At 37.9% G+C, this 21,472-nt stretch overlaps 3 protein-coding genes across 4 annotated transcripts; 2 read left to right on the top strand and 1 right to left on the bottom strand.

Moving 5' to 3' along the window:
* The first annotated feature begins 379 nt into the window (after positions 1–379).
* On the top strand, positions 380–5,522 carry LOC120012024 (protein tesmin/TSO1-like CXC 3). Its single transcript, XM_038863251.1, has 10 exons — positions 380–641; positions 1,321–1,481; positions 1,556–2,312; positions 3,178–3,659; positions 3,748–3,822; positions 4,094–4,274; positions 4,363–4,458; positions 4,538–4,604; positions 4,757–4,913; positions 5,001–5,522. The coding sequence occupies exons 1-10, from the start codon at positions 591–593 to the stop codon at positions 5,353–5,355; spliced, it is 2,382 nt and encodes a 793-aa protein (XP_038719179.1). The 5' UTR covers positions 380–590; the 3' UTR covers positions 5,356–5,522.
* Positions 5,523–7,289: 1,767 nt separating this feature from the next.
* On the top strand, positions 7,290–15,166 carry LOC120012135 (protein NETWORKED 1B-like). Of its 2 annotated transcripts, none has more exons than XM_038863420.1 (6): positions 7,290–7,636; positions 7,749–7,793; positions 8,225–8,291; positions 8,422–8,690; positions 9,014–12,933; positions 13,415–15,166. In XM_038863420.1, exons 4-6 carry the CDS (start codon positions 8,588–8,590, stop codon positions 14,582–14,584), a joined length of 5,193 nt encoding a protein of 1,730 aa, XP_038719348.1. In that variant the 5' UTR covers positions 7,290–7,636; positions 7,749–7,793; positions 8,225–8,291; positions 8,422–8,587; the 3' UTR covers positions 14,585–15,166. The 2 variants fall into 2 exon arrangements, with proteins under 2 accessions (XP_038719348.1, XP_038719347.1); XM_038863419.1 differs by having other exon boundaries at positions 8,219–8,291.
* On the bottom strand, positions 15,015–17,466 carry LOC120012136 (40S ribosomal protein S3a-2-like). The gene is made up of 6 exons (XM_038863421.1): positions 17,361–17,466; positions 17,159–17,264; positions 16,276–16,416; positions 15,999–16,184; positions 15,545–15,745; positions 15,015–15,315 (listed from the first exon to the last, which is right to left on the bottom strand). Exons 1-6 carry the CDS (start codon positions 17,417–17,419, stop codon positions 15,223–15,225), a joined length of 786 nt encoding a protein of 261 aa, XP_038719349.1. The 5' UTR covers positions 17,420–17,466; the 3' UTR covers positions 15,015–15,222.
* Positions 17,467–21,472: the final 4,006 nt, after the last annotated feature.

Below are 21,472 nucleotides of genomic sequence, written 5' to 3'. Positions count from 1 at the left end.
GGAAAAACAAAAGGTAAATGCAATAATAGTATAATACTGCAAGCTAGTGTCATACATTATTACATAGAGGCAGAGCACTTTATTTATTTCACGAGCAAGTCATGTATTCCACCCCTAGATATAGTTTATATTCAATGCCACATTTTATATTTTTTTACAGTAACCCATTTGGGAATCCCCACAATTTTATTCATCTAATTTTTTAAATTTTAATTCGTTAAATATTTTTCTTCTACTACCCAATAAATAGAAAATAAATTAAAAGGCAATTTTTTTTTATTATTTATACTTTTTTCGTTAAAGTAAAAGCGCAATATATATATTAAAAAAAAAACAGGGCAGAGCCGGAGAGGGACAGCTGGTGAAGGGTGTGTGGGGCTTCGTGGTGTTTTATTTCTACGAGAAAATCAAAAACCCACAGTTCACAGTCGACCCCTCCTTTCCCGCTTCTTCTTGAATCTAATCTTCTACTCACTCTCACCCAAAAAATTATAGAGAGGGAAAATCCCAGAAAGATACAAAAGGGATAAAGTGCTAAAACTAGTGGGTTTGGTTTGGGGTATGAGCTATGCGAACCTGGTCCTCTGAAGATGGACACACCAGAGAAGACCCAGATCGGCAATCCTCTCTCTAAATTTGAGGTGCTACACTGACTCTCTCTACTGATCCGGGTGACCCATTTTGTTTCCTTTTTTGCTTGAATTGGGTTGTATTCTGATTTTCTTTTTGGCTGCTATGCTTTGATGCATGTGCTTGATTTGGGTTCTTGTGTGAGTTGATATTCTTGGTATTTTGGTGAGGATCGGTTTCTGTTTGGTGAATTGTGTGAATGAAAATGAGTAGGCGTTTTTTCTAGCTCGTTGTAATTCAGATCTCCATATTAACTTTAGGCCTTTTTTGCTTGATGTATTTTTTATGTTCAATTATAAGGGACCAATTTTTGATCCCAAGTCGATGAAGCTTTTGACATATTTCATTCAAGATGATGCGAATTAACATGTTGCTACATGCGAGTCTGAAATTTCATCTTAAAAGTCCTAAACTTTGAGTCTGTAACGAAGCTTGATATTGTCGACATTAACTTTCCCTAGATTAATACATCCGTTAAATGTTTGTGGGAACTTTTATCCTTAATTGCTTCAGCAATCTCTGGTTTTGTTCAAAAGTTGCTCTCTTTGCCTAGTGATAACAATGTTTTGGTGCTGGAGGGAATCTGTTTGTTTGTATACTGTTTTTTAACCCATTTTTTGTGTACATGATATTCTTCTTTTTTTGCATCTCTCTGGATGCTTCTCTAAGGTTCTTTTGTTATATCTGCAGGATTCCCCGGTCTTTAATTATATCAACAGTCTTTCTCCTATCAAGCCAGTCAAGTCCACACATATTACCCAGTCGTTCAACTCAATTACATTTGCTTCCCCACCATCTGTTTTCACTTCACCCCACGTCAGTTCTCACAAAGAATCTAGATTCCTGAAAAGGTGAACAGGTTAATTTTCTGACTTTGCTATTTGTTTAGTTGTGCCTTTATGTTAATCAGTCTTTTTATTTTCAGGCATAACTGCCTGGATTTACCCCCAGATCTACCCAAACCTGATTTTTCATCTGATAACGGGAAGAAAATATGTACAAGTGAGGTTGTTGTGGATGCAGCTCGGCTTTATGATAATTCAGCTGATTTACATGAAAATTTTAAGGCAGTGGTCTCCATTGGAGGAGCTTCTGTCGAGCAGTCTAGTGAACATTCAAGGTTTTCAATTAAGCTGCCTAGCACTGTAAAGTATGACTGTGGTAGCCCCCACTCTAACCCAACACCTCGTTGTGGTACCAGGACAGATTCTGCATCAGAGTTGGCTGGCCCCTCAGCATCACTTGTACCACTTGTTCAGGGGGCCTTTGAGCAGGGTTCCTTAGAGTGTGAAGCAGGCCTAGAAAATATGTGCCAGACTGAAAAAAGGAATGAAGGGACAGGATGTGACTGGGAGAGTTTGATTTCTGAGGCTGCTGACCTATGGATTTTCAATTCTCCAGGTGATACTGATGCCTTCAAGGGGCTCATGGGAAGACCAATGGATCCTGGAACAATATTTCATACTTCTCTTGTTTCACACTACTCACGGGATGGCCTTAACAATGCACATAAAATGCAACTAGTTGATCCAGTTGGTTTTAGTGAACATCAACAAACAGAAGATCCTTCCTCTATAATTGGAGAAACTGTTGATTTGAAAGATATAAACCAGGGCAGTCACGACAATGATAATCTTGATCAAAGCATGACTAGCGATACAGATATAAATGTTGACAATCAGGTGTGAACATGAAACTTCTTTCAATGATTAACCTCTGCTGCATAATGTGAACTCCTGTGGCTGTAGAATGTAGATATCATTAAGACATAATTTTGCAGTTTTTGTGTTGAATATCCATATTACGTTGTTTTATTTTACTGTCAAAATGATTGCAGTTTTTTACAATGATAAAATAAAAAAATTGTTCAAAGTAGGGAATATTTGAGTAAAATTATGTCGGGAATAGTTTGGGATTGGCTTTCTTGCACTGTTTTTTTTGTTAATCATAAAATATCGATTGTTGTTTCAGATTTGAGCTAACCTAGCAGAAATTCATATGTTGCGTCGGATTTGTGGCAATACTAGGAAAGATAAGATTAGAAACGAGGTAATTAGATCTAAAGTAGTAGTAACACCAATAGAAAATAAGATGAGGGAAAACCATCTAAGATGGTTTGAGCTTATCCAACATAGGGAAAGTAGCGTAGTAGTAAGAAAAATAGAAAAGATCTACATAGGGGATAGTAAAAAGAGAAAAGGGAGGCCGAAAAAGACCGAGGTAATAAGGAAAGACATGAGTGGTTTAGGATTAGTGGAGAGAGTAGCCCAAAATAGGAACGAATGGTGAAGAATCATCCATTGCTTGGATTCAAATTGATTTTCTCGTGTGGATCATGTAGCCTACCCCAATTTATTGGGATAAAGCCAATGATGATGATGGTCTCCTGTCCGTGTTAAGACTTGCTTTCCTTACTTGTTGATACTTAAATTGCAATATTCTTTTCCTTCTTTTAGCATTCAAATCTCTCTTTGTATATTTAATAACACAAGAAACACCTTTCCTAGAATGACAGCACTGAAATGGTTTTTAATTATGTTTGTCTAGAATGTTCCTAGTTTGCATCGCGGCGTACGAAGACGCTGCTTAGATTTTGAGACAATAGCTGCTCACCGGAAGAAGCTAGGGGATAGTTCAAAAAGTAGTTCTTTATTATCAGTGTCTGATGAGATGATTAACTCTAAAGATAAGCATCTGGTGCCTGTGAAACCTGGTAATGATTCATGGCGCGTTCTACCCAGAATTGGTTTGCACTTAAATGCGCTTGCAATAACTTCAAAGGAAAACAATAGCATCAAGCATGAAATTTTGCCTTCTGGCAGTCAACAACTTAGATTGTCTGGATCCACTGCCTCATTTCAGTCCCCTACAACAGTTCAACCACCTGTTGATGAACCTTTGACTTCAGCTTCAACTGAAAGAGATATTGTTCCGTCTGAAAATGGTGCTCAGCTTACAGAGGATGCTTCTGTGGCCACCTCATATTTAGTTAGTGAAGAGTTCAATCACATTAGCCCAAGAAAGAAAAGGCGTGTTAACATAACTATTTCTCTCCAATCTATTCATTTTGTGATATTTCATTTGCGCCTTCTAACATTGAGCTGTGGATTTCACCAGGCGTAGAACAGAACACGCTGGAGAAAGTGATGCTTGCAAGCGTTGTAACTGCAAGAAATCAAAATGTTTGAAACTGTAAGTTCTTATCTTTTGAATGTTGATATTAGAACAGAAATTGTAGATTTCTTGTGTTTGATGTTATTTGTTTGGTCATGGGGCATAATTTCAAATGTTGTGGTCAGGATACACATAGCAATGTTGTCTTAATTTGTGAATTTATTTTAACTGTGCATTTCTAGAATCTATTCATGTAATATATTCTTTACATCCATTGCCCGCTCCACCTTTTGTCTCATTTCTTTTGTCTTCGTGAAGTGCCATCTGATGTCATGTACTTTTTACACAGCTATTGTGAATGCTTCGCTGCTGGTGTCTACTGTATAGAGCCATGTTCATGTCAAGAATGCTTCAACAAACCTATCCATGAGGACACTGTTCTTGCTACTCGCAAACAGATTGAGTCTCGCAATCCACTTGCATTTGCTCCCAAAGTTATTAAGAGTTCAGAAAGTATTCCCGAAATAAGGGTTAGGATCCGCTTTGCATAGCCCTAACTCTCTTTACTGCCCTTTAATTTCAGCTTGTTTTTAACCTTAGTTTCATTTCCACTGGCAGGATGACTCAAACAAAACACCAGCTTCGGCACGACATAAAAGAGGATGCAACTGCAAAAAATCAAATTGCCTAAAGAAATACTGCGAATGCTTCCAGGTTTTCGCCCTTGGCCAATTCTGTATGTTTTTCACATTACATAAAGGACTAATTCATGAATTGTAATTCTCTTGTGAAGGGTGGGGTTGGATGCTCCATTAACTGCAGATGTGAAGGGTGCAAGAATGCATTTGGTCGAAACGATGGTGAGTGAACTATGGAACCATTTTATCCGATAAGCTCTAAGCCTTGAACATACTTTTACATAAATTCCTGACTCTTCATCACAAAGTCATAATGAACTAACCTCTATAATCATTCAAATTATCTAATATTCTTTTTCACTTCTGGATTATAGGTTCTGCTCTCAGGGCAGGGGCTGAACAAGAAGAAGAAGAAGAGACTGAAGCATCTGAAAAGAAAGGACTGGATAAAACTTTACAGGTTGCGGAGAGTCAGAATGATGAGCAGCAGAATCCCTCTGCTCTTCCTACCACACCGTTGCACCTTAGCAGGTTAGTATCTGAACTATTTGTTGGCTAGTGCTGAGAGGCTCAGAGCCACTTCTATGACCATATCATTAACAATATTTTGCTTGCCAGACCTTTGCTTCAGCTACCATTTTCATCGAAGAGCAAACCACCACCATCCGTTATTGTTAGCGGATCAACTTCTCAATTCGTTGCTAGTACCAAAAGATATGGAAAACCTAATATTCTTCGATCTCAACCGAAGACAGAAAAACATTGCCAAACGATTCAAGAAGATGAAATCCCCGAGATTCTGCAAGGCAGCTGTTCCCCCAGCACCGGCATCAAGACTGCTTCTCCTAATAAGAAAAGAGTCACTCCTCCTTACTGCGACATGGGTTCCTCCTCCTCGCCTGGTCTAAGGAGTGGCCGGAAGTTGATATTGCAATCAATACCTTCATTTCCTTCTCTCACTCCCCAGCACTGATATGCAGTTTTTCCCCATAAAATCCAGACCATATTCCTTCAAATCTTCGCTCTTGCGTCATGTGTAATATATAGTTCATGAGTTTGTTCCTCTACTTGTATAATAAATTGACATTTTGCTGTCATAATGCCCAACATGTCTTGTAACATATAGTAAGTTGTATGTCAGTTTGCTCCTATGTTTTACTGATGGTCTTCTTTGAACTTCAGCCGTTTCTTTCAGACCTGAAAAAACAAGAATCATTGCACCTGTGACTTCATGCATCCTTCTTGACAAAACTAGGTCCCTCAAGTCAAATTGGTTAAGGGGTGGTTTGTGAAAATTGAAGACTGACTTTGGGCTTTTGTCAGGACTCAATTTTGTTATGGGTTTGGTGGGCCTACTTTACTAGTGTTTGCTTTTTATTCCTCCTTTGGGGCTTTAACCCAAGTCATACTTACGTCATACTTACGTTTGGGATCAGTTGTTAACTTAATAACGGCTGATTGGTTGAGATGGTTAACTTAACTATCATAATTCTTATCACAAACAAGATGTTGTGAGTTCAAGTCCCAAAGATGTTTCCATGACTCATTCCAAAATTCATGGTCATCTTAAAATCATTGCCAAAACACCAGAACCAGAAACATCAACACTTTCTCCCATGGCCCTTTATGGAATTATGATAGGAATATCCATTGCTCTCATTCTTCCTAAAGAGCAGGCAACTCTCCCAAATGTCTAGCTAGTACCATCATTCCTATAGATGATGAATAATGGGTTTAGATGCATGGAGAGGAATGGCCTTGTCATTTACCTATATGGCATCTCATGTAGGGACTAAAGACTTTTCAGAAACTTGTAAGGGAACTTGGGGGGTGGGCATAGCTGGCTTGCCCACAAACAGACTAAGACACAATCTGAATCTCTCTCTTTATGGGTCCATTGCAATCTACTCTTTCTATTCCTTTCAAATCTTTTAAAAGCAACAAATTAGTGATTGTGGTTGGTGGGTGCATTGCCTATTGGTCTTGGAGTAGTGTGAAATAATAAAATAATAGCTACATATATATATATGTGTGTGTGTGTCTCTCTACTTTCTTCTTACCAAATACTTTATGAGAGATGGCACATCACTGCCTCACTGGGGTGGGTGGTTTTTCTTGCTCTATTGCCTTAGAAGCATTGTAACTCTGTTGAGGAGTTAATGTCTAATAGTGCTTTGAAAATGAAATGAAATAGGCAATGCAGTTGAACTAATCAAATTGTTTTTAAAAATTTGTAGGTGTTTTTTGCTAAATAACAAGCTCCATTTTCTTTTTCCCTGATATCCCGAGTTTAGGCTTATATCGGATGTTAAAAAATGAAATTTGTATGGTGTTGTTATCAATTAAAAAAAAGAAAAAAAAATTCCGGAGGTATACCATAAAATTATTTGCATTGAGTCATTTATATATTCCAAAGTCTAATAAACAGCTATGATTTGTCCATATTTTGAAGAAACTAATGACCTAAGAACAACTTGTGTCACATGAAAAGAAAAAAGGTTTGGTGATGATTAATCCAGTGTGACCAAAAGAGTACTCCCACTTTTTGCCATACCAATTTATCATAATATGATGACTTCTTCATTAATTTTTTTAATTCGATTGACAATCGATTGGATTAGATATACGTGTACACAGTTCGATTCCAACTGTAAACATGTTTCTCAACGATATTTCAAAAAAATTAACTAAAATGTTAATGTTGTGAATTACCAATCGCAATTAAAGAAGAACAATTTTGTGATCCTAAGCAAGGGCAAATTAGTCAATTAATTGATTCCGATTTCACACTCTACAGAGTAACAAAATAGGCAGAATATAACAAAATAGGCAGAATATACTGATATACATACAAGCTGAAGAATTTGACCGTTTATCTGGATCCCAATCCCAACCAAATCAATCAAAATCTTCGAAAAGCTGTGCTTATACTCTCCATCGATTGATACGCTACGCATACGGGATTATCTTTGTCTTCTACTAATTTTTCGATAAACAAAAAAGAACGATTTTTTTACCATCCGTGTAACCTTTTACATGCTCAATATATTCTCTGAGAGTCTGTCTGGGAATCCATTTTTTTTTTACAGCGGCCGACACTGACAAAGCGAGTGTACCAAATCTGAGAATATAATGAATAAAAGAATCAGTTTGTGGGTTAGAGAGAGAAAATGGGGTGAGAGGGACGATACGCTGATGGGGGTTTAGTGTTCACAGCTGCTGATTTCAACCCACATTGCAAGTTCTCATTTTTGGTATGGGCATGATCCATATAGTCCTTAAAAGTTTCTTTTTTTTTTTCGATTTCTTTCGAGACCCATTAGCCTGGAATTCATTTGTGTTTGTTTTGTATTTTTTGGGTTGCAGTTATGATTTCTGATCGGAAACTTATCACTAGAGTCTATTTATTTGGTAAGTCCTTGTGATCTTTTATAAAATTGTTTACCGATCGCTTATAGGTTTTACTTTGTGTTAAATTTGATAGTATCTCTACTATATTCCCGTAAGGTTTTGAAAGTTTTTTCTAGTTGCCAAATGTGCTTTCTATGTAATCTGTGCTGTTAGTTTTGGATTCCTTCATGTCAAATCATTTGCTCTGAAATTTTCTTGGGTTATCGGTGAACATTGTGTAATGCTGTATATTACTTGACTCACTTCCTCAATTATGAGAAATTAGACAATTATGGTGATTTAAGTGTCTGGTTTGGTTTCTCTGCAATTTTAACTTGGGTTCTTGATGAATTGGAATAGTCAATATTGTTTAACCATAACTTTTCCGATTTCTTACTGGTTATGTGTAGTTTTGAAAGATCTGAAATTTCTTTTTTATTTCCAAGACATAGATGTCAAGGCTATTGAAGTGAGGAGCTGAAATTCTGCAAAAAGTTGAAGTGTGGTACCTCTGAGCAAGTAATATACATTAACTTATGAGATTTCTATCATTCCATTGTAGCTGATATGCACTAGCTGTAGTTGTGAAGCAGATATATGTAACTTTACTTCAAACATTTTATTCTTACTTGATCATATTTTAATGTAGTTGCAAGGAGGAGGAAGAAATCTGAGAAGGCTTCTTTTCCAACATATATCTGGGTGGTGAATTCCTATAAGTTTTTGCTCTGGCCTGGATCCACAACTTGGGATTTTAATACCGGTGTAAGGACCAGGATTTTGAAAAATCCAAACCAAGCTCTCTTGCTGGAGTTATGGCTACTTCGTTACATTCCGAGTCGAGGCGTTTGTATTCTTGGTGGTGGGATAGCCACATTAGCCCAAAGAATTCAAAATGGCTTCAGGATAATCTTAATGGTATTGATCTTTTTTCTTCTTTTTTGTATTAGGCATTGCTTTGTTAGGAGATTTCTTTATTATATTTATGAGTTTAGGTTGTTTAATAGTCCGCCGCTTTCCTTCATGAAGATAGGATACTATAACTCTATAAGTGCTACAACCTGTGGTAGGTCAAGGTGGTGCATACTAGAATAGATTTGGCTGATACTTTTCGAAATTTCTGATGCGAATTTTAGTATTTCTTACTTGCTTCACAAGGCGGAAATTAGACTATTAGTATGTCTATGTATGTGTCTGTATTGAATATCCTGTCCCGCTGACACAGATCTTGTTCGTAACAGATATGGATAGCAAAGTCAAAGCAATGATCAAGCTCATTGAGGAAGATGCAGATTCTTTCGCTAGGAGAGCAGAAATGTACTACAAGAAACGTCCAGAGCTTATGAAATTGGTTGAGGAGTTTTATAGAGCTTATCGTGCACTAGCAGAGAGGTACGATCATGCAACTGTGGAGCTCCGCCAGGCTCATCGTACCATGGCTCAAGCATTTCCGGACCAAGTACCATATGTTCTAGCTGATGAATCACCCTCAGGTTCTTCGAATCCTGAAGCTGAGCCTCAGACACCAGCAGTTCTACATGGACCACATCCCATTGGTGTATTGCTTGACAAAGAGGATTTTCATAAAGATGCCTTGGAAGATTCAGACTCTGATGTACTCAAAAGGGGTTTAAAACAGCTTAATGAGATGTTTGGGTCCGGAGTGACACCACAAAATTCAAAAATTGCAGAAGGAAGGACGAAAAGAGGGTTGAAGGTACATGAAGCAATAGACAGTGGACAAAGTTTGCAAGACAACGCCTCCGACTTATCAATTGAGAAATGGTTTCCGAACATCCAGGATTTCTCTGAGACTGATTGGGCAGTTAAAGCTGAGAATGAAGTTCAAACCATAAAGAAAGCTCTAGCAGAGGTTCATGCTGAAAAGGAAGCTGTCATTTTCCACTATCAGCAGACTTTGAAGAAGTTATCGGGCCTTGAGAGGGAACTTAATCATGCACAAAATGATGCTGGAGGACTTGATGAACGAGCAAACAGAGCTGAAATTGAAATTAAAATACTGAAGGAAGCACTTTCTAAACTAGAAGTAGAGAGGGATGCTGCTTTCCTTCAGTACAATCAATCTTTAGAAAAAATATCGAGTCTAGAGACTATGATATCTGCGGTCCAAGAGAGTACAAAAGGACTTAATGAGCGAGCTATGAAGGCAGAAGTAGAAGCTGAAACTCTTAAGCAAGAACTTTCTAGATTGGAGGCTGAGAAGGAAACTGATTTTCTCAAGTATGAGCAATGTCTTGAGATGGTGTCTCTTTTGCAGATCAGAATCTCACTTGCTGAGGAAAATGCTGGAATGCTGAATGAGCAAACTGAAAGGGCAGAAACCGAGAGTAAGGTACTGAAGCAGGCCCTTTCCGAACTGAATAAAGAAAAAGAAGCCGCAGCTCTTCGATATGAGCAGTGCTTAGAGAAAATAAGTAAGATGGAGACTGAAATTTCTCATGCGCAAGAGGATGCCAGACGAATGAACAATGAAATTCTAATGGGAGCTGCAAAACTAAAAGATGTGGAAGAGCACTGTGCTGTCTTGGATAGATCAAAGCAATCTCTTCAGGAAGAGGCAGAGAACTTGGCTCAAAAAATAGCAATGAAGGATCAAGAATGTCTTAAGAAGCAAAATGAAATGGAGAAGCTTCAGATTTCACTGCAAAATGAGCACTCGCGTTTTCAAGAAGTTGAAGCCACACTCCAAACTTTACAGAAGTTGCATTCTCAATCTCAAGAAGAGCAGAAAGCTCTGACATCAGAGCTTCAAAATAAGTTGCAAATGTTGAAAGATTTGGAGACGTGCAACCATGATCTGCAAGAAGACTTACAGCGCATCAAGGAAGAAAACCAGAGCCTGAATGAATTGAAGAGTTCTTCCTCGTATTCAATAATGAATATGCAAAGTGAAATTTCTAGCTGGAAGGAGATAAAAGAGAAACTGGAAGAGGAGGTTGCACTACAAGTGGAGCAAAGTAATGCCCTTCAACAAGAGATTTACCATGTAAAGGAGGAACTTGGTATCTTGAACCTAAGGTACCAGTCTCTAATGCAACAAGTGCAAGCAGTGGGGTTGAGTCCTGAATGCCTCGGGTCATCTGTGAAAAACTTGCAAAAGGAGAACTCAGAGCTTAGAGAAGCATGCAGAAAGGACAGTGATGAGAAGCAAGCTCTATATGACAAGGTGAGCGACAGGGACATAATCTTAGAGAAGAACACTATTCTGAAGTGCTCAGTGTCGGAATTGAATGCCATGTTGGAAGGATCAAGGGAAAAGGTCAGGGAATTGCAAGAATCCTGCCAGTTTCTCCAGGGAGAAAAATATAGTCTTGTAGCTGAGAAAGTCATCATACTCGGTCAGTTACAGATTATGGCTAAGAATATGCAGAAAATCTTTGAGAAAAATGCCTCGCTGGAGAGCTCCCTATCTGCGGCCAATGCCCAGCTTGATAATTTGAGGGTAAAGTCAAAAGGCTTGGAGGACTTCTGCCAGTTACTCCAAAATGAGAAATCCAATCTTCTTCAAGAAAGAGGCTCACTGGTTACACAGCTGGAAAATGTTGAAAAGAGATTGGGAAACCTGGAAAAGAGGTTTGCTAAACTAGAAGATAAATATGTTGATATGGAAAAGGAGAAAGTATCCACCCTTTCCCAAGTGGAGCAACTACAGGCTTCCTTTAGTGTGGAGCAAAACCAGCGTGCATGCTATATGCAGTCAAGTGAGTCCCGTTTCGCATATCTGGAAAATCATGTCCATCTGTTGCAAGAAGAAAGAAAGTCAAGGAAGGAATACTTTGAAGAAGAACTGGAGAAAGCAGTGAATGCTCAGGTTGAAATTTTCATCTTGCAGAAATTCATTGAACATTTGGAAGGAAAGAACTTCTCTCTATTGATTGAATGTCAGAAACATATTGAGGCATCCAAATTATCAAATAAATTGATATCAGAGCTAGAGAGCGAAAATCTTGAACAGCAGGTGGAATTAGAATTCTTGTCAGATGAAATTGAAAAGCTAAGAATGGCCATCCATCAGGTGTTCAGGGCTCTCCAATATGATGTAGTTCATGAACAGGAAGATAAGATTGAACTTGAGCAAATCTCCCTCCCTCATTTTTTGAATAGTATTGAGGGCCTGAAATATTCGCTATTGAGCTATGACGACGAGAAGCAGCAGCTGCTGGTTGAGAATTCATTGCTCTTAGCTATCCTGGGAGAATTGAAATTGGAGAGTGTTGAACTTCAGTCAGAGAAGAAAAATCTTGAAGGGGAGTTTGAGTTCATCACAGAGCAGCATGGGTCGCTCCAAAAAGATAAACATGAGCTTCTGGAGATCAACAGGAAGTTAAGACTGAAAGTGAGCAAGGGTGAAGAAAAGGAGGAAGAATCAAAGGCCAAATTAGAAATTATAAAAGCAGAAAATCAACATCTGAATGAAACAGTTGAGAAGTTGCACAAGGAGCTGCATAATGTCACAGATTTAAGTGATCAACTGAACCATCAAATTTTAGTGAGCGAGGATTTCTTGAAAGAGAAGGCAGTAGAACTTATGGAAGCAGAAAAGAGTCTCAAGTCCACAGTGAACATGAATACAGAATTGTGCGGAACTGTTTATGAACTGAAGAGTGAGTATGAAGAATCAAAACTAATCAATCAGATTATGGAGAAGAAGCTCCTTGAACTGTCCAAGGATAGTGCCCATCAGAAAAATGAAATTGATCACCTTCGTGCATTTAATGAAAATATGGAATATGAAGTGGGGGCATTACATTTGGAAATTAATGAACATAGAACTAGAGAACAGCACTTGAGTTCAGAGCTACAAGAGAGACGCAATGAGTTTGAGCTTTGGGAGGCTGAAGCTGCATCATTTTATTTTGATCTTCAAGCCTCCTCAATTCATGAAGTTCTGCTTGAAGATAAGGTTCATGAGCTTACGGGAGTTTGTGAAAGCCTTCAAAATGAGAGCACCACAAAAAGTGTCGAGGTAGATGAAATGAAAGAAAGAGTTGAGATCTTAGAAAATGAAGTTGGAGGACTGAAGGCCGAGTTGTCTGCTTATGTTCCTGTCATAGCTTCTTTGAGAGATAATATAGCATCTCTAGAGCACAATGCCCTTCTTCGCAGAAAGCTTTGTGCAGCAGAAAATCAAGAGCAAATGGTAATGTTCTTTCCTCCAGTACTAAGTCTAGTTCTTACTTTAATTTAGTTTCTTGAGTCAAAGGCTATTCTCCATTCCCTGACCTCCATTGACCTTCTTTTTCCTTATAACTTTTATTTTGCAACAAAAAAAAAGGCCCAGGTCTTCAGCATTGACCCAAAGTTTTTGAAGAATGACCAACTATCTACATTGTACTTCAAAAAATGAGATTCATATGACAGGGTAGTTGAATCATTTTTTTTTCTTTGTTCTTACTTTCTGACCGGCACATCAACATTACATTTGAGTTCTTCAACATGATTTAGTGTTCTATGGAAACACATAGGATAGAACAATTGTTTATGGTACAAGTAACCCTGATGACCACCCGTCCCCGGTAACAAGCGTTCAAAATTAAGGACACTTACCCTCATGGCTTGTAGAATTCCACATGCTATGTAAATTGGGTGCATGTTGATTGAATTTCTTGATGTTCTTCCAGGGTGCAGAACTGGCAGATAATGAAATAAGCTGTCAAGAACTCGAAGAGGGTCATGATGCTGTGGTAGCTGGTGGAATTTCAGATTTGTTGAAGATTCAAGCTACAATTAAAGCAGTTGAGAAGGCAATGATAGAAGAGATGGACACGCTTGCAATGCAGGAATGCATCGAGACAAACAAGAAGCTGGAAAGTACCATGCAAAAGGCAGAATCTGGTAACCCTTCACATCAAGAAAACAACATTCACTTGGAAGACAGGGGATATGGAAATGAGCTCCAGGAAGTTATTCAGTTACCGAAGACAAAATCTGAAATTTCTGAGGTCAAAAATGGGATTCTGATGAAAGATATCCTTCTTGATCAAGTATCAGATAGTTCATTGTATGGAACAAGTGACAGAGAAACTGGTGCGGGCAATGATCAGATGCTTGATCAATGGGAATCTGTTGAGCGCCATACTTTTGATGCAACAGCGAATGACCTTAAAAAGCAGCGACAGCGGGGCAAACCACCGACAGTGACCAATAAATCCCATCGATATAAAGATGTAATGCAAAGGAATGTGCATCGTTCAACAGAATTACAGGTTGAGAAGGAGCTAGGTGTTGACAAACAAGAGTTTCACACACAAAACAGGGAGCCAAATGAAGAAGGGAAGAAGGGAAAGATCCTGGAGAGACTTGCTTCCGACACTCACAAATTAGCGAGTCTTCGAATAACTGTGCAAGATCTGAAGAAGAAAATGGAGATGAAGAAGAGTAGCAAAAAGGCTGGCAGCCCCGAATATGAAAGAGTAAGTAGACAGTTGCAAGCAGTAGAAGAGGCTATCCTGCAGCTATTAACTACGAACAATCAATTGAAGAAGGATGCTGAAGAAAGTTCTACGTCCCCTGATAACTGCACTTCAGCTGGCTTAGATGAAGGTGGCAATGTTCTTGAAACCACAGTGACAGAAGAAGCTCAGAGAGGATCTGAAAAGTTACGAAGGTTACAGTTTGAGGTGCAGAGCATCCAGGATGTTTTGCTTAAACTGGATGAAAGATTTTTAGAGAGTGGAACTGGTGTGCTACTGAAAGACTTAATTTATACCAGTAAGAGCGGGCGAGGAAAGAAGACCAAGAAGAAGAAGACTTGTTTCTGTGGGTGCGCTAGACCTTCAACCGGCGACTGAAGTAAACCGTTAACAGATTAGCTTACTTTTCAACCAGCGTCGGACTGAAGTAACCCGATTACTGGATTAGCTGACTTTTAACTTGCTACAGCTTTGTTCCTTTCAAGCAGTATAATATCAGTTGTCAAAAGTTTGGCTTAGAACTATATAAGTAGGCATGATCTTGCCACAATAAGCTGTTTGCTTCAGCTTGCCTGAATCGCCTAATGTCACCTGTACCATGTTATGTATTAAATCTTGTTCAAGTTTGTTCTGAAAGTTGAGACATTCGATACCCAAACAACAAAAGCTGGAGGTCTAAAATGAACAAAGCTGCTGCTACGACCGGAGACCCCTTCTCAACTGCCTGTAAATGATGGGCAATAAAGACATGCTGCATACTGTCATTTCGTGTCTAGTTTATCTCCCAGGAAGCATTAAAAACTCAAGATTGAATGCAAGATCAAGACGTACCACACCACGAACAAATATTCAAGATAACAAAGAGGTTCCCTAATTAAACATAATGTAAACAAGTTCCCGATATCAAATATCACAATTATAAATCTCAGCTAAACAATGTGCTTTGTCGAGCAAAAACATGCAAGTACCCAAGCATAAACAAAATTCAAAACTATGATAGAGAAAAAGCACTTCGTTCAAGCTCCCACAACTTCGACAGGTTCAGCCATTGTTTCATCAGCAGGCCTGTCCAACTTCACACCAATATCTTCTGAGTAATCACCATGGACCTATATAGGAAACCAAAAATGAAAACACTGATAACAGAGCCGTGGAGCTCATAGAACCTTGTAAAGACCATGTGAAAAAATGACGGAGATGAAACAAAAGCCTCAATAGAGCAAAGTCAATGATGTGCATATTAAGCAAGAGCTCTATTGTTCAGGTAAGGTCGATTGAAATTCTAAAGCATTGGCATACTTGATAAAAAAAATTCATAAGAAAGAGAACAAGACATGCCTCCATTAACTTTCCAAGATCAAACTTGGGAGCTTTCAAGATCTTCACTTTGCGAATGAAAACATTTTGCAAAGGGTAGATGCTTGAAGTTGCCTTCTCGATCTCTTTACCAATCATCTCAGGAATGAACTTGCGAACCAATTCCTTCAGGTCACAAGAAGATGCTTGGGCTGTCATGATCTCCCTCATCTTACGACGGATCTGGCCAAACAAAAGCAGAATTGTGTATGGGAATACAATAAAACAAAGAATCCAACATTTGAAAGCCAATATGCCTTAAAACATAAGTTTCATAATTACAACAAGTTTCTGGCCGATAAATGAATCAATTGAAATACACGTCTTTGTTCAGGTATCTCAGTTTCTATATCTAGCTTCTCAAACAAATTTTGCAGAGAGTAATGCTCTGACTGTAAAAGAGTGTTCAGATATGTAACAAATTTATGAATAATACCTGTCTGATCTGACTGGACTGTGCATAGCATGTCCTCTTGACCTGATTCGGGCGCCTCTTGGTGAAACCAATGCAGAACATCCTCAGAGTGTAGCTGTCAGTGGTCTTCACATCCACATGGGCTTCAATCAAAGTTTGCCATTTTCGGACCAAGGACCTCAACTTATCAGTGGTGAAGTCCATCCCCTGGATAATTAAAAAGCACATAAAAATCTTAAATTTTCATTGAAACAGTACAGGAACGAAAAATATCAAAATCGAAACCCTCGCATCATACCCAGAAGTTGGTCAGAACATTCCTCCCTTGAACATCTTCAGCTCTCAGTCTGATCTTTCTGTAAGCGTGGTCTTCATCACCACCCTGAAGGTCAGCTAGTGATATCTCAAACACGCGATGTTTGAGTCCTTCTGAGGCAATCTGTTCAACACCAAAATAGGAATTGCAATAATGAGTCTTGCATACACACCTATCAGAATAACATTGACTACTCTCAAAAGCATCAAAAGTAAAAGAGACAACTAAAAAGGAGAAGCTTGCAATACTCAGGTGATAGAGATAAAAGGAAATCCTAACTATAAATATATCTTTCTGCTCTGAAAACAAAAGAGAATCCAACAATAAATGTACAAAAACAAACAACAATAAAGCAGAGAAAGCTATACAAAAAGATAATCCAAAATAAGGACAAATCAAGGCATTCTAAAAAAACCTTGATAAAAAGAAATGTTTATCTCGACAACTACTAAGTAACTCCAATATAACAGAGTTAAGAAGGCATGTAAACATTAATTGAGCAACAGAAAATCTATGATTTCACTAAGCAAAAGAACAGCTTGACCGTAAAATTTATGGCAACAAAACGATAAGGATAACAAAATCAATAATCCATAAGAATGACCTACATTCATAAGGACAGAATTCAAAAGAAATCATTTTAACAATAGATTTAAATAAGTTCAAAAGTTGAGACTTAACCATTCTATGATTTTCTCAATAATTAGCAGCCAACGACGGATATTTCTTTCAGTGATAACAGAGAAATTCTGGGTTGCAGCATAAAAAACTGCCACTCCGATACAAACAAACGCATACAACACAGATGTACCAATCATATACATAAGCATCCAAGCACATCAAATGTAAAGAACATTAGAAATACCTTAGTACCCTGGGTACGGGTAACAAGAGTCTTCCCGACATTCCGAGTGGTGAAGACGGAAGGACTCTTGATGTCGTACCAATCCTTCTTAGCGAAGGGGTCGGCCCTGTTTCATATATCATACCGAAAATTACAGATCTAAACCAAACCAACAAAGGAGGAGAAAATAAAATTGAAACAAAAAAATCTTGGTAACACTCACGCCTTCTTCTTTCCTCCTTTCTTTCCTTTAGAGATCCTCTTATTCTTACCGACGGCCATTGTTGAAGAAGAAAGGAGAAGCTGCGACTGCGACTGAGGAGAGGAGAATGCTGAAACCTAGTCGAGGGTTTATAAGCCACTCGAGAATTTGGGCCGGGCTTCTAATAATAAGACGTGACTTTAGAATTTATGAAATGTGGGCCTCTACCTCTCTCTGTCTTTAAAGTTGAAGCCCATGAAACTAAAAAATAAATAAGCCCACCTTTACATGCTGGGCCTTGGATGGGCCCTTAGTGGGCTGCTGATTGTTACTCTTAAACACAAATCACTATCAGAATTTTCCGGAACCCTTCCCTCGTCACTCATCGACCATGGGGAGCCCCTCCTATCAAGGATCCGTTTGGTAGAGTTTTTACTCGAAAAAAATAAACTAGTTTTAAGCTGTCAAAAATAAGTAATTGATTGTCATGTGTTTGGTAAAACTTAAATATGACATTAACTAATAAGCTGTGAGTCAAATAAGTTGTCACGTGTTTGGATGCAAGGAAAATGCCAAGTGCCAACATTGTTGAATCAATAACCACTTTTGCTTGGACCCCTCGTATCCTCTTCTATGGCGGATCCGACTTGCGTTTTTAAAACATCCAAAGTTGAAGACGCGATCTGCCCCCTCCTGGGTCTGGGTATGGATTGAGGCCCGATCTTGAGTTTGGGTTACACAAGAAATTGAGAGGGGCTTTATGGGAAGAGAAAAGCCCACGTCGTAATCTCCTCTCGCAAAATTCTGAGTCTAGTCGAGACCGCTTCGCGTCTCCGAATCTCCCGCTGTAAAAAGATTTCTTATCGAAGCTTATGATGTTATAGCATTTAAGCTCTCTTGGGTGTTTGGTACAGCGTCTTTCGCTAGCGCATAAGTTAGAGCTAGAAATAGAATGCAGGTTAATTATGTGTTACAGTAAATAAATATATGAATGAACACATGATTTGTAGGAAAAGGTGAAAAACAAAGTACAAGACGTAGCAAAACTACTCCCACAAAGTTAAAAGGCTAAAAAGATGGGGAGTAATGAAGTGATGGCCTACTCAGTACTCTCTCTATACCACCTAGTCCACCAGCAACCCCTGAAAATACTGTCAAATCAAACATCACTTCAAATCATTTCTTCCCTTTCTTTCTCCGATTCTCTTCCCCCTCTCTCTCTCTCTGAAACCCCGAAAGCCAACGAAATGGGCAAACCTGACTTGACCCCCCAAACCCTACCACCCTACGCCCTTTTGGGATTTTGAATCCATTTTGAACCCATAGCCCAGTTCCCCTTCTCAATGTCTCACCTAATTAAGAAATAAATAATATAATTCTCTGACTCCACAACAGTAAAAATATGGGTTTAATTCGTTCAAATCAAACAGTCAAGGTCTTGTGAATGAGTGAATGAATGAAGAAGAAGTAAAGTAAAAGAAAGAAAGACATATCATATGTGGAAATAGGATAGGAATTCTATAACTATAAATATCATTTCTCTCATAGTGTGATTGATGTGTGATTTGAGACTAGAAACAAAAAAATAAAGCCAAATTCTTTTGTGGGGTCTTTTTTTTTTTTTTTTACTACTCTTACTCTTATATTTTACCTTAATTGTGATAAGTGACAGAGAGAAAAAATAATATGGTAGTGTATGTATATATTTCCACAGTAACGTTAAGGTTCCGGGGACCTGGCGTCACCCCTCGTGTGTACTAAAATGACTTAAACAGTCAAATAGTTTTTTGTGTTCTTCCAAATTTCAAGTATTCCAGGCTAATGTTTAAGGTCCCTTTTTTTCTTTTTTTTTTTTGGTTCAAAATGAGTTATTTGTGTATGTAATTGTAATCGACACAATATATTTTGTGATTAGTATGATATATTTAGTCATACATAATACAAAGATGTGTGAATAAAATCATGTTTTTTAGTGTACGGTGGGACAAGCAATCACAACCTAGTTTGAATGTTCACTAGGTAATTCATCATGTTTGCGTACTAACCCACAGATTATGCATACTAGGTAAATCCATGAAAAAAAATTCATAAATTCTTGCCTTCGAAGAGGATTGAATCCCGGTGTGAGAATATGACTATTATATACCTTATCACCGGGCCAACACCATCCGGATGAATGAAGAAAAAAAAAAAAAACTAGTTTGAATTTTGAATTAGTGTCAAGTCTATTGTAGTGTCTGCTAAAAAAGAACAAGAATATTGGTGGGGTCTTCAAAATTGCAATACTACCCATATAACTTTTATCCTATGCCCTAGCGAGGGAACAAAACCAATAACGTTTTGATATATTTAAAACTTAAAAAGGGCTATTTGATGCCTTTTCAAAGAAAAAATGTCCCCTTCTTATTCAACAATCCACATGAAGGCTTAGAAATCTCTTATTCAAGGCATAGAAAACACAAAGAGGAACAACCTTATGTGCTCTTCAAGTCCCTATAAAGTCCCTATCATCCACCCAAGACAAACTTTGGCACCTACCTTTCTTCTACATTTTCATATAAAAAATAAGCTTGGCTAGTTAATATATACATAATTTTTTAAATTGTTGATGGTTTTTGAGGTGGACTTGGCCAATTTACTCTATCATTTTCAAACCCTGATTTGTTATTGTGCGAATTTGAAACATACATGAAACTGCTATGTACAAGTTGAAGGTAGGAATGAAATCCATAATCTCGGAAGAGAACATACTCTTCTGGTCTCCCCTAACGATTATATGAAGAGTTGATTCTTGTTAAGATGCCAAATGTCTCACATTGCATAGATAGTTTCACGTGATGTGGTTTATATAATCATGAGCTTACTTCCAACTACGTGATGACCCTTTTAAAGTACAACTTGTACGAGTCTTAAGCTAAGAGCTGACAACTTCTCTCTCACCTACATATTTTATTTCTTCCTCTTTGCTTCTTGTCATCCGTTGCTCTCAATTTCTTCAAAGATATAACATGGTATCGGAACTTATATTCAATCTTAGAGACTTCCACCTGTTTGGGTAGATCACCCACAAAATATACCAATTCGTAAGATAGGCCGAGTTAATTATATAAATTTATTACTTAAAAATCTAAATTTGACCATTACACCCTGTGGAACGAAATTTGAGCCATTTATAGGGGTAATTTGGGGAAATAGAAAATGAAAATCTTTGAAGGTACAATACGGAGAAAAAGTGAGGGTTGGGTACTGGGTAGAGTAATGAATGGTGTCGTATCCCTCAACGGCGAAAGAGATTGCGGGTGAAAGTAGAAAAGAGAAAAGAAAAGAAAGGAAAACAGAGAGCATCAATGTTTGCAGTAAAAGAAGAAAATCCCAAAACAAAACTGTCCTGTCTTTCTCCATTCATGTTCTCTCCTCTGTTTCCATCACATTCTGATACTCATTTTTTCAATCACATTCGACCGAGCAATTATCACCAAAAGATCTTCCCCCAACATATATTCCCACGTTAGGGTTAATATCATTTTTACACACTGAAAGATAGTAAGTGTTTTAATTTACACACCGTTGTTTAAAATGTTTGAATTTAGTCACCCAATGATAAAATTGTGTCTCGGACAGATTTTTTCATTTTGGGTAGTCAAATTGCATACGCGGCAATTAATATTTAGACAGTCAACCACATTGATTGTCCCAAAGTGAGAAAATTTGTACGAGAGACCAAGTCGAAACAATTTTATCATTGGGTGATAAAGTTGAAACATTTTAAACAACAGTATGTAAATTGAAACACTTACTATCTTTTGGTGATGTACAAAAATGATATTAACCCATTCCTACATATATATTCATCAGGCTCATGCTCTGCTTTTACTATATAGATCTTGTTTAAAGCTTTAAGCACACTACAAATCAATATTATCCGTTTTAGACCAAATGCTTACAAGACTTTATTTTTCTTGGACATTGGTTTTTAAACCTAAAAAAGTGTTGTTCGTGTGAGAGGACTTTGACATTTGCTTATACGCGACTCCTCTGTTGGGTTATGGTGGGATAAAGTCTTAACAACTCAACATTAATTAAGAAGCTAAAAAATGCAATAACTTCTGTAGCTTAATAAAGAAATACATTGT

This window comes from Tripterygium wilfordii, chromosome 13 (genome assembly GCF_013401445.1).
Source record: "Tripterygium wilfordii isolate XIE 37 chromosome 13, ASM1340144v1, whole genome shotgun sequence".
Classification (NCBI taxonomy): Eukaryota; Viridiplantae; Streptophyta; class Magnoliopsida; order Celastrales; family Celastraceae; genus Tripterygium; species Tripterygium wilfordii.
This window is presented reverse-complemented; position numbering and strand designations above follow the sequence as displayed.

What these genes read in the sequence shown, in the direction of transcription:
- LOC120012024 (XM_038863251.1), top strand. Translation starts at nt 591, where the DNA reads ATGGACACACCAGAGAAGACCCAGATCGGCAATCCTCTCTCTAAATTT. An exon ending in ATATAAATGTTGACAATCAG is followed by an intron (nt 2,313 to 3,177) that starts GTGTGAACATGA and finishes ATGTTTGTCTAG; the next exon opens with AATGTTCCTAGTTTGCATCG. An exon ending in ACACCGTTGCACCTTAGCAG is followed by an intron (nt 4,914 to 5,000) that starts GTTAGTATCTGA and finishes TTTGCTTGCCAG; the next exon opens with ACCTTTGCTTCAGCTACCAT.
- LOC120012136 (XM_038863421.1), bottom strand. Translation starts at nt 17,419, where the DNA reads ATGGCCGTCGGTAAGAATAAGAGGATCTCTAAAGGAAAGAAAGGAGGA. An exon ending in CCCGTACCCAGGGTACTAAG is followed by an intron (nt 16,417 to 17,158) that starts GTATTTCTAATG and finishes GGTGTTGAACAG; the next exon opens with ATTGCCTCAGAAGGACTCAA. An exon ending in ATCTTGGAAAGTTAATGGAG is followed by an intron (nt 15,316 to 15,544) that starts GCATGTCTTGTT and finishes TTTCCTATATAG; the next exon opens with GTCCATGGTGATTACTCAGA.
- LOC120012135 (XM_038863420.1), top strand. Translation starts at nt 8,588, where the DNA reads ATGGCTACTTCGTTACATTCCGAGTCGAGGCGTTTGTATTCTTGGTGG. An exon ending in GCTTCAGGATAATCTTAATG is followed by an intron (nt 8,691 to 9,013) that starts GTATTGATCTTT and finishes TGTTCGTAACAG; the next exon opens with ATATGGATAGCAAAGTCAAA. An exon ending in CAGAAAATCAAGAGCAAATG is followed by an intron (nt 12,934 to 13,414) that starts GTAATGTTCTTT and finishes ATGTTCTTCCAG; the next exon opens with GGTGCAGAACTGGCAGATAA.